Source organism: Vigna angularis, chromosome 3 (assembly GCF_016808095.1).
Source record: "Vigna angularis cultivar LongXiaoDou No.4 chromosome 3, ASM1680809v1, whole genome shotgun sequence".
NCBI lineage: Eukaryota > Viridiplantae > Streptophyta > Magnoliopsida > Fabales > Fabaceae > Vigna > Vigna angularis.
Genome location: NC_068972.1, coordinates 9,766,924 through 9,779,425, shown reverse-complemented (window position 1 = coordinate 9,779,425; position 12,502 = coordinate 9,766,924). Strand labels below are relative to the sequence as shown.

At 33.1% G+C, this 12,502-nt stretch overlaps 1 protein-coding gene across 3 annotated transcripts; it reads right to left on the bottom strand.

Annotated features, from left to right (window-relative positions):
- Positions 1-3,719: 3,719 nt before the first annotated feature.
- LOC108326382 (protein CHUP1, chloroplastic) lies at positions 3,720-11,598 on the bottom strand. Of its 3 annotated transcripts, none has more exons than XM_017559864.2 (9): positions 10,964-11,598; positions 10,735-10,826; positions 9,860-10,588; positions 8,011-9,369; positions 7,779-7,910; positions 7,407-7,588; positions 6,974-7,085; positions 5,963-6,106; positions 3,720-3,930 (listed from the first exon to the last, which is right to left on the bottom strand). In XM_017559864.2, exons 1-9 carry the CDS (start codon positions 11,046-11,048, stop codon positions 3,826-3,828), a joined length of 2,940 nt encoding a protein of 979 aa, XP_017415353.1. In that variant the 5' UTR covers positions 11,049-11,598; the 3' UTR covers positions 3,720-3,825. The 3 variants fall into 3 exon arrangements, with proteins under 3 accessions (XP_017415353.1, XP_017415356.1, XP_017415354.1); XM_017559867.2 differs by having other exon boundaries at positions 3,720-3,923; XM_017559865.2 differs by having other exon boundaries at positions 10,738-10,826.
- Between the last annotated feature and the right edge of the window lie 904 nt (positions 11,599-12,502).

The window sequence follows — 12,502 nt, the reverse complement described above, 5'->3', positions numbered from 1 at the left end:
TTACTAAGTTTATCCCCAATATATATAGTTATACATATAAAATTATTATAAAGATAAATTTGGTAAAAATGATTTTAAATAGCTCTATATATTAAATTTTATTAAACCATTAAACTAAAAAGCTAAAAATAGTTAATAGTTTGGAATGGGTTGAAGAAAAAGTAGTGTTGTGTTTTTGATGATGTATTTAAAATGTAAAATTAAAAAGGGTTTGCCGACTGTCCGGGTTGGCGTAGAGAATAATGGGTTGATGCACTTATTCAACCAGCTATGTCGTTGTCATACTGCATCTTCAAGTTTAGATATTAATTAGCACTTGTAATGTAAAGTAATGGATCCTGTGGCATTGTCACTGAAAGATATACATTGTTGCAATTGATGGAGGCAAAGACAATGACTACTATCATTGCAATTCGTACACAATAACTACCCAGACGAACAAAGTGAATGTGGAACCTTACCTAAGAAAAAACCTTCAACTTCTAAGTTCCACTCTGCCCCATTCCTGGGATCCTCATATATTGTCAAATTAATTCTCTGCTACGACTTTTATATGGAATCAATTTTATCACAAACAAATAAATACTTTAATCGCTGCAAGAAAATATTATATTATTAATGATAAATAAAATAATTTGTTAAAAATATATTTTTCGATATATTTTATCAATAAAAAATATCCTTAAAATATAATTTATTAGTTAATTTTTGGATTTTAAATACTAATAAAAATATCTGTCAATAAAAAGGGGAAAAAATGAGAAAAAGAAAGAGTAAGAAGGGTAAGAAAAGGAGGAGAATAAGGAGAAGAATGTTGGAAGTGTCACATCGACTAAAGATAAAGCCAAATTATAATATATAAGTGAGGTGCAAACCTTACTCTCCAAGTTGGTTTTGTGGGGATGAGTTAGACTTAAAAATTCACTTTCTAATATAGTATCAGAGCCATGGTTAGAGCCTATTCTAACGAGTTCTAAGTGAACATTCTATTCTTTTATTTCATCCGTTATTAGGCCGTTATCGGACCATCCAATTTTTACTATTATGATATTTACCAATAAAAGAAAGAAGAGGAGGATGAGTTTGAAAACAAAATCATGATATTTATCAATAAATTTTAACATTACAAAAGAAATTCATTAATAATTATCTATGAATGTAGATTATTTATAATTACTTATATATAATTATACACGGTTATTTTATTGTTAGAAAGTTAGCTAAATCTATTGACAAATATTTTATGGATGAAATTTAGCTAACAAAAAAATCATTAATAAATTTACTTTATTAACATTTTTGTGTGACTATTAATAAATTTTAACAGTCAATAATACTAAATTTTTTTATAGTGAATAATCTCAATTATTTTTAATAATGTTATAATTAATGTTAAATTAAAATGTATAAATAATTGTAAGTTTCATAGTTGATTTTATGATATATTAATTTATATTTCAAATTATTAACTCTATGATATAATACGAGCTAGTCTTAGAACATTTACACCCACCTATTTAATTTTATGTTTGACATATATTTTTCTCATTACGAGTGAGTATGTTAAAAACATCAAAATAATTATAAATAAATTTAAATTAATATATATATATATATTGTTTTTTCATTTAAATTGTGTTAATCGGTATAATTAATTAGTAATTCTTTTAATATGTAATTGTGTTGGAGAAAAAAAAATTACCATTTATAATGATTCTATTTTATACGGCTGGATTTGAGTGAAATTGTTATGAATAAAGATACATGTATTATCACAAACCATCAATCAGATCGATTTAATTTGTTAATGATTACAAACAGATTCTATGCTTACTTTGTAACTCACTTTATGATCACAAGGGAGTGGAGAGAAATCTATTAATTAAAATTTGCTTCTACAAATATCATAGGTCACGAAATCTTCACTGTTAATGTCTGCTTATTAATTATTGTGATCAACACTCTGATTAACTAGCTTTCACGGTCTTTTTTCTTTCGTGTAGAAGAATATATTGTAAGTTCAACTTTTCGTAATTAATTAATTACCATCTAATTAATCTTCAACGTTAACAATTAATCAAGCACTTGGTTAAGGTGGAACCATCCAGTAGATTATGATATGAAGCAACATCATGTAATCACATCTTACAAAAAAAAGTATTATAGGATTTACTCATGTAATCACATCTTACAAAAAAAAAGTATTATAGGATTTACTCACGATCTAGCATTAAATTAATCTTTGTTAATAAAATGTTATCCAATAATAGTTAAATTATTAATATTTAATATAAATATAATGAGATAAAACTAGCGTTTTCACACAAAAAAAAATATTTATTATAAAGAAATTGTCAAAATATTTGTTCATCGATAATTATTAAAATATTTTTCCATCGATAATTATAGAAAGATTTATTCATCGGTGATTATTAAAAGATTTATCCATTTGATAACAGAAAAAAGTTTCGCTTATAATTATCGAAGAATTTGTTTATAATTAATTATTGAAGGATTTATCCATAGTTAAATTTGTTTGTAAATACATGGGTGACAAAGTCAAATACAATTTGTATTATTTATTTATTACACAAACAAATAATCAGACCTACACATAATATGTAATTTGTATCCAAACAATCAACTTTCCTCCAAATATCGAACTACACAATATAAATATAAATTGGATCTTGTTATCTAAACAATCAAACTTGTAACATTATATTCAATCACAATGATTTAATAAGACCTCCAAATATCTAACTGTATAATATAAATTGGACGTTGACATGTATTAATAGCACTCTCCAACCAAACAGTTCATATAAAACAAAAGAAAATGAATATTTATAAAAAACATAAAACTCATAAAATACTATATATTTAATTATATAATCCTAAAATTTAACACATTTTAATTTTTAATTTTTTAAAAAAAAATATAACTTTTTTAATTTAATTATATTTTTTTTCTTTTTTATATATTAAAGAATCTTTGATAGTTGAACTTAATATATCAAATGATATATATATATATATATATATATATATATATATATATATATATATATATATATATAATTTAAATATCAGTAATAAAACATTATTTAACACAAACGATTATATTCATTCGTTGTTTAAGATTGAAGTCAAAATACATTAAAATTAAAAATAAAAACAAATTTTAATTTAATGTTCAAATTTAAAGACAAAAACATGTCTAACTATGTATATAATCAAGAAAAATCTGATAATAAATGATACAATTAACTCAAATTTTGACTAAATAAACTTTTTTATAACTTAGATACCTTTCGTTTTAATAATAAAGGTTACTAAACAGTGTACTTTGATCTTGAGCAACTTTTACAAATAAAGACAATAGACAAAACCTTGAATCAAATTTAATAATGGAACATGAAGTACATTCCCGCAAAGCACTGTATTTTTTTTTCATTTCCTTGTTTAAGGAGAATAAATTATTTTAAATCATAAGTGCTAATCCGAACTCGTCCCAAACTGACAAAATAATCTAGCCGACCAGATTTAGATACAAATATTATGTTACTGTTGAGCATGTTTAAATACATCAATTTAATCACATGTATTTTATTTATACTTATAAATTGAATTTTGTTTATTTATATTAAAATTGTTACACAAATATTTACCATTTTATTTAGTTAGCTTTTTTCCGAGTCAAATTAGCATTTAGCACATTGAATGAAAATCGAAGCAGAAGAATGACATATACAGCTGACGAGGTAACACACATTACAGAACCAATAACATTTGTGGAAAAAAAAAAAAACTTCTGTTGATCATCTATCTATGTTTCTGGCTACTACTATCTTCAACTGTTGGAGTATGGATGCGGCTTCTTAGTTCTTCAAAAGCCTTCATGCTCTCGGTATCAAAACCTCCTGCAAACTAAAAAGAGTTGCACTTATTTATTTGTGAGGTTGCACCAAGAAAATGCATAGCCTATTTCTCGGGCCAACAGTTTAGCGGCCCAACTTGTCCCATGACAAATGTTGACAGTTCCCTATTTCATTATTACTCAAGGATAACTTCATATATATATATATATATATATATATATATATATATATATATATATATATATATATAGAGAGAGAGAGAGAGAGAGAGAGAGGCTTAATAGGCTCTTTTGTCTTCAGTTGTGTTCAGTTTTGTCAATTTGGTTCTTGGTTTTAAAAAAGTGTCTACTTGGTCCTGACTTGAGAAATTTTGTATCAACTTTGTCCCACGTTAAAAAGAAACAAACGGAGTTAATAGTCTAATGATATGGCAGTTTCTTTTCAATTTTTTTTTAATCTTTGGGCCACCTATTCCCTCCTCCTGCCACATCAGTTTTGCCTTCCCCAAACAGCGGAAACCCTAATTCCTCCACCGTCAGCCAAACCCTATCCGCCACCACCACCTTGCCACACCGCAACAGTGAAGTTCAAACCCTATCCAACTGTGTCGCCGCCACCCACACCGTCAATGCCGCAAAGAACCTGCAACTGCCACATCGTCTTTCACCATCAATGCCACAACCACCCACATCGTGAAACCCATCCACCACCATGAATCATGTCGCGTTGTCACCACCATACCGCGTCGTCACCACTATGCCGGAAATCGCACAACCAGGTTCGAACCTACCCTCCATCATCAATCTCGCGCAACCCAAATCACCAACAACAACATCATCTTCTTCCTCACGATTAAGACCCAGAAAAACCCAGAAAAATTTCCAATTTTCGAACTCCCAATTCGCGCATAACAGAAATGAAGGCTTACCATGTGGTAGCCCTTCCCCACCCAAAAATTAGGGTTTCAGATTGGGGAAGAGTGCTTCTGCGCCTTAACTCGCGAGAATTGGGTTTCGGCCTTCCCATCTGCGGTGGCTACTAGTAACGAGATGATGTTTGGCGAATTGGAGGTCTTTTCCTTTTTGCAGGTGGTGAATTCAAGTGGATGGAGGTGCGAAGATGCGAACTCAGATCTCGTAGGATGAGGCTTTTTTTCTGATTTTTTGGTTTGCAGGTTTGGGCTTGGAGAAGGTGATGGAGGTGTGGTGGTTGTAGGTTCTCGCGTTGAGTGGCACGATTCTTACGGCAGCGACGGCCTGAAGTGGGCTTTGCAGCGAGGTATGATGGCATGAGGCAGTGGCGATGGTGAGGTCGCACTTGGCTTCGCGATCCTGCATGGAGAGGTTTGCTCTGTGGCAGCGGCGGCATGGCGATTTAGGGTTTTGCTTGGTGTGGTGATTTCTGGTATGCAGGTTTGGTGATGGTGAAAATTGGTGGCAGAGCTAGCGGGTTTGATGGAGGTGTGAGATGGTGGTTGCGGTAGCGCGTGAGCTCGTGATGGATGGTGCCTTGCAGCGGCTTTGTAGCGCTGGTGGTGGTCTAATGAAGATGTTTCATGGTGGCGGCAGCGCATGATGTTAGCAGCGTCGTAGCTGTTGACGGCGGCGATTGTGGATGGTTCGGTAGCTAAGGTTTGGTGCTTAATGGAAGTTAGGATTTCTGAAGATGGTGATGACGTGGCAGCCAAATTTATACTGTAAAATCCACCTCAACCACTCATTGACACGTAACCAATTTATACTGCCATATCATCAATTCATTAACACCGTTAGTGTTTTTTAACGGAAAGGATAACATTAACACAAAATTTACTTAGTCGGGACCAAGTAGACACTTTTTTAAAACCAATGACCAAATTGACAAAACCGAGTATAACTGTGGACAAAAGAGGCTATTAAGCCTCTCTCTCTATATATATATATATATATACTTTTTTTTTTATGCCAGCGGATCAAGCATTCTCAGGTTTTAAAGGAAAAGCTCTTGCAGCCAAAATAATGGAGTTGGAACCAGGTAAGTAAACTCTGTTATTTTCATGAGGGATGTAGAAGTGAAAACAAAACCAAGAGCCTTAAAATTACCTGATGAACACGAAACGCAAAACGTACTCCTTGCAGAATAAAAAACTCTCTGTTTGGTTCCTTGTCGGGTCCAGATAATATATCAAGTTCGGATGCAACACGTTTCATATACTTGTTTGCCAGTTGCACAGAGGAAAGCTTGATCTGCAATGAGAGAATTACCAGTAGCAACTACTGAGTGACCATTTGATAGCTTCAAACAGAAGCAGGCATCAACAGCAAACAAAGGCATGCACTTGTTATTATATTTTTAAGTTTTTAGTTATCTCTATTTTGGTCACTTGAGATATTTTTACTACTAGTAATTAGATCATTTTAGATTGAAGGGAAGCCTCGGTGGGTCCTACTTGTACTTAATGAAATAAACTTGGAATATGGGTATCACTAGAAGTATTCAATGGTTGTTCTACATCATCAAAACAAAAAACTATTCAGAGTCCTATCAGTTAAATACATTTTTTTCTCCCTATTCTTTCAGAGTATTCATGTCTATTACAATACGTGAACAATTCTGTTAAATTGGCAAACGGGATACTATTTAAGATATGATAGAATTGCATTTCCAAGGTGTTTCCTACGCGTTCTAAGGAAAATAACAGAAATTTAGTGCGAGAGAAAAAGTAGAGTACAAGGGGAAAAAAACAGATACATTTATAAAATTTCATAAAGAAAGATCTTACACTTTTAATGAAAATATATAAATGATTCTGGGAAAGGGAGCTAGAGAATCAACTGGCACAATTAATTGGATTATTTCACTCGTAACACTAACCAAATAAAAACTTGCAACTTCAACTTATAAACACATAAGAAAGAAAAATAAGAAAAAAAAATCAAATGAATTAATTCATAAACTAAAATTATTACCTTATACACAAGTCTTATTTTTCTTTTCAAGAAATGTTAAGGGAGAAACTCAGTCAAATATGGCTATAGAAAGAAACCACCTTCGGGAACAAGTTCTTTATGTTTAACAGGAACACAAACTGATTCTGTAATTTAGAAGTATACCTTTCCCATAACTCCCGTATCTAATAGCCAAGTCACTGGTATTCCAAACTCTTTGTACCGCGAAATAGCCATATCTCTTGTCCGTAAGATTGCATATACGCTTTGCTCCACTCTAGAAGCAAAAATAGAGAAAGATGGAACATGTACACCAAGAAACATTATAGAGAATAAATAAGCTTCACTCTATATCTGTAGAGAATAGCAAGGAACATGTACACCAAGAAACATTATAGCACACAAGTTTATCACATTTTATGTTTGTGACTTGAAATGTCTGAATAGCCAGCATTTAAGTAGACATAAGAAATAGTTTGCATTCTATTCGGATAAGAGTCATTCTAGATTGTGTTTTCAAGAAAATATCCACCAACGATTGACCTCTTAATCTAGTATTTATGGTACATCAAACTATAACATGAACAATGACGCTTACTTTTCAAGCAATGAGTACATTTTCTGCAAAGCAACATCGCATGAGTGTTTGGGGTCATCGGTGAAGGTGGAGACTTGCTTTTCCAATTTCATCAGATCCAGATATTCAAAAGCTGCCTCCCTCAGCACATCAGTTTTCCCTTCGGGCCAATCAAAATGCTTGAGAACAGTTCGTTCATCGACCTTGAAAAAAGGAATAAATTGAGATGAATAAAATGCACATTGGATGTAAAATTGTAAAGGATGAATGCAATTTATGTGGAAGAACAGCACAAATGATCAACTTCCATACTATCTCACAAGATCTGCAATTTATATGAATTCGTTTCTAGAAGCTTGTTAATGATAGTGGAGCAATGACACAAGCACTTACCAAGAAGGAAAGCTCCCCATCTAACCAATTCACAAAAGCCACCAGATCTTCAATCTTATGGAAGGAGGCTGCTCGAACTTCATTTGCCAAGGACAAGACAAAGTCGCCCTGTGTTTCCACATCGGCTTTCACCTAGGACCATATACATTAAAATAAGGTTCTAAAATTTGTAATGATAGAAATGGCAATATAAAAAAATAACAAAACCAGGGTAAATTTGTAATGTACATACAGCTAAGAGGAATGATGATCTGTTCTCAATCTCCCCGATCATGTTGCTCCTAGCATCAGATGCATTAGTTGTAGACGAAAATAATGATGAAGTTTCACTCTTTTCTTCTCGTTTCATCAGTGTCTGATAAAATTCAACTAGCTCAGGAAAACGGTGAACTTTATCAGAAGCTAATGCTCCTCGTGATAGGTTTCCTAGTGGAGTGGGAAGTGGTCCACCTGGTGGTGCTGGTGGGGGTGGAGGAGGAAGAGGCACAGATGGAGGGCATGATACTACATTTGAAGAATTTGAATTTGTACAAACGGGAGCACCACCAAATGGTTTAGGAGGTGTCTGAGGCACCCTAGGTGCCCTTTTCTCAATGTGGACAAGGTTCATCTTGCTAATGGTTTGACTATCACCATTCTTAGCATAGTCAGGATGATCATTTGAACTACCACAGACATGTGTCTTCTCCTTTAATTGAGTGAGTTTTGATGGCAAAGACACTGTCCTCTCTCTTTCAGCCTTGGACATATTCAAATTTGAATTGTCACCAAACTTTTGCACTCTTGCTTTCTCAGCCTTTTCCTTAATTTGTTTTTCCCTTTCTGAGGCCAATTTATGGCGGTCTTTATATGCAGGATATTTTCCATCCAGATGCCCAACCACTGTCTTAGACATCAATTGGAATGAAGATGCAACAGAGTTTAAGGATTCACAGGATGAAACTCTTCTTATGCTAGGAAGAGCTAGTGTTTCAGGAGAATTAGAAGGTTCCTGATCATTCGGTCCAAAGGTAGTGATGGCTACAGAATCACTAGCATTCCTTTGCATCAACGATTCCAGGGAATCCCTAGGTCTACTACTCATATTCATCCTGCTAGGAGAGCCACCTGAAAGATATCTAGCTGGCGATGAAAGAGCACTTGAGTCATCTTTGCTTTTGCCCCATTTCTTCAACTTTTGGATTAAACTAGTTTTCTTGCTAACACTACTATGTTTACTCATAAAACTATCAATGGAAGAAGTATTGTCAAAATCTTCACTGCCTGGTGAAGAGGTATGAGAGAAGTAGCTATCAAGATCTGTATCTCCTTGTCCATGCTCTGATCCCGCATATTCTAACATTATCTGCTTAGCCTTCTCTTGTGATTTTGGGCTGAGACTTGTGTTTAGATCACGGGTTGATAATTTTCCAGGAGGTGCCTGGTAATTCTTCAGCTCATACCTTAAGCATGCATTTACCCAACGAAGATATACAAGCTCTTCAACTTCACTGAACCTATTAATCTGGAGTCCTTCTACTTGCTTTAGCAAGTCTTTATTCATATGCCTCAGGCTACTTACCTCCTCTTTTGCCTTGGAAACCATTTCATTCTGCAGTTCAGGGAAAAACATCTCAAAATGAAATTATACTCATTACGAGTAAAATATATAAATCTAATAACTAATTTATCACTATCATGAAAGAACTACACAACCACTTTCAACATTTTTTCTCAAATAATTTCCAAATAATAAAATAATCGATATCGATATACATCTTAAAAAGAAATTGCTTCTAAATGTTACATCTTAAAAAGAGGTTTCTTTTATATTTATACAAACCTCATTTAGTTAATGCTTGATTACTCTCAACCATTGAGGTTAACTTTCAATCATCATTTCTTACTTGTGTGGCAAGTGTTCAGTTGGCTGACAAGGTAAACAGCGAGGAGTCATTGATGTTAAATCATTGATTAAAAAGAATAATTTTAGGTAGCTGAAAACTTATCATACACTTGTTCAACTATGAGCAATTCTTAAATATTGGTTTCATGCATCTGTTTAACTCTTAAAAGGACAAAGTTTACTGTATGATTCTGACCTCATTGGAGAGTTCTGTAATTCTAGAATCAGCAGCATCGAGTTTAACTGTTAATTCTCGCTTCTCAAGTTGAAGTTCTTTATTTTCTCTCTTAAGCTCCACAATTTCAACCTCCAAGTCATTCAGAGCTTTCAATTTTTTTCCAATTTCAGCATCTTTCTTGACAGCCTCTTCTTCCTTCATCACTAGACTAGAAACTTTTTGTTTAAGCAACAACAGCTGGGTTTTTGCCTGGTTAGCCTCAAGTTGTATCTGCCTTCGCAGTTCCTTGATTTTGCTTCTTGCTGCCTCAAGTTCTCTTTTGGCAGAAGCTCCATGTGTGAGCTCTTCTTGAAGCTTCTTCCTCTCTTCATGCAAGGAATTAATGGTCATTTTAAGCATATCTATTTCTACAGTCTTAATATTCAACTGCCTTTGCAACTCCACAAAGTCTGCTTCCTGATCCTTCAAACCATAGTACTCAAGCAATTCACCTTCAAGTTTCACTTCCCTCTCCTCCAATTCCTTCACTAGATTCCTCAACCGTTCTAATTCACTGGCCTTGTTAGTCATATCAGTTTCATAAACTTTGTCTTTCTTCTCCTCATCAGTCCTATCAGTAAGTGATGGAAAATCAATCTCTCCAGATAGAAGGCTTTCAAGTTCAGGAGGAATATCATCTTCAAAGTCATCGGTTCGATTGGTTACGCTGTTAATTAACATAACCTCCTTTTGCTCCTCTTCTTGCCTCTGCAACAACGTCAAATAATGTCACGAAAGTAATTAAGCATTCCAACTCTTTTCCATTCATATGAAGACAATAAAGCACACAAAAGAAATCCCCGCGACCACCATAAACAAAATTGAATTCAACAACTTCAGCCGAATATACTCACAACCTTCGTGGTGAGACCATCAGTAGAATAAGTGACCTGCTCCTGTTCTGTACCCTCGTCTTGACTTTTTCTAAACTTCGCTTCACCATGTTCTGAATTACAATGAGAGAACTAAGTTCAAACTAAAGGGCCAGCGTTATTTATAAGAACAGTCATCAACATGAAGTGAATTGATCAAAATCAATGAAAACAATAATAAAAAGAATAAGTGGTGAATAAACACAAGTACCTGATCTTGAGTTATTCACATTCAGCTGCTTAACTGTGAGGGCTGCAATGGAAGCAGCAACTATCACCCCTAACCTGACTATCATGAATCTAGAGGCGGCATCAATGTCCTAACTATACCCATTTCCCCTAATTTTAATAACAAAGTTCAAATCATTGGAGCTTTGAAAGTGAAAACCAATGACTCAGAATCCACAACTGCGGCAGAACAAAAGATAGCAAAGAGAAATCCCGAAACAAGAGCTAAGCAAAACCCAGATTTAGAAACGCAATTTCCAATCTTTCACGTTGGCACAAGCTTACCAATAGACACGCAAGGAACAAGAGCTGGTGGGCAATCCGGGCACACAATGGGTGGGTCTAATACGTCACCAAGATCCGGTCAGAAGAATGTTATGAAGTTACACTTAAACGCAAGCAGAGGAACAAGATTTAATGAAAATAACTTGTCAGAGTAAAACTACAACATGGACAAACTTCTCCGAAGGTTTTATATGGTTATGGTAATTTATTTATGAATGAGATGAGAAGGAAAATACGAGAAATTGGTTTGACTATTGCCCCCCTTCACTTTCATTTGATGTAGCCGTTTTCGCCCGTTGTTGCTCGTTCCAGTTCCCCCCTTCTAAATTTTTCACATTTGCCTCTACCAGTTTTGTTCCTTTTTAACTTCTTGTTTTCAAAGAATCGTTCTTTTTTCTTTTTTTCCTTTTAAGCTTTATTCCGTTTCTAACATTTAAGTAAAATATATCTGCATGTGATTAGATGAGTATTGTATTTTACAAAGTAGGTGATAATAATTTAAAAAATGAAATCAATTAAAATAGTTTTAAAAACTTGAACTAAATAAAATTATATTATATTATAAAAACTAATTCCCTCACCTCCTCGTGTTATAAAAGTCATGTGTGTATGACTTAAATATAATGTTGTAATATTCAATGGCGCATCTGATTTCATTTGACATTGTTCAACCACCAACAAGAATACAACATAGCAGGACACTGAACTACGAGTCTTACCACAGACTTTCTCATTATAAACTTAAAACAACATCAGATTCTAAAATCTTAATTATACTTAACCGTCTAAGCTGACTTTAGGTGATTAATGTTACTTATTCACTGAACAAGATTAAAATCTTTCTTATATATAAATTGATTTTATTTTAAATTGGATATTAATAAATTATGTGTTTTAGTTTAAATATTCTTCTTTTATATTCACTTGCAAAATCTTTTCCAACACTTAAGAATTTATCTTTCTAATAATATTTGAGTGATGAAAATAAATGGAGTGAATTCTCTTTGGAATTATATAGTGTATTTTAGACTTTTTAAATTTATAAATAAAAAATATATAACAAATTTAGTTATGATAAAAAAATTATATTACTAATTATTATTGCATATAATAATTCAGTACATCAATATTTGATTACGTAACTATTTTTTATAAGATAATATCTCAGACTATGTAAGCACATTTATATTATATCCTTCAATTGAAATATACATTACACAATATAAAGTATTAAAAA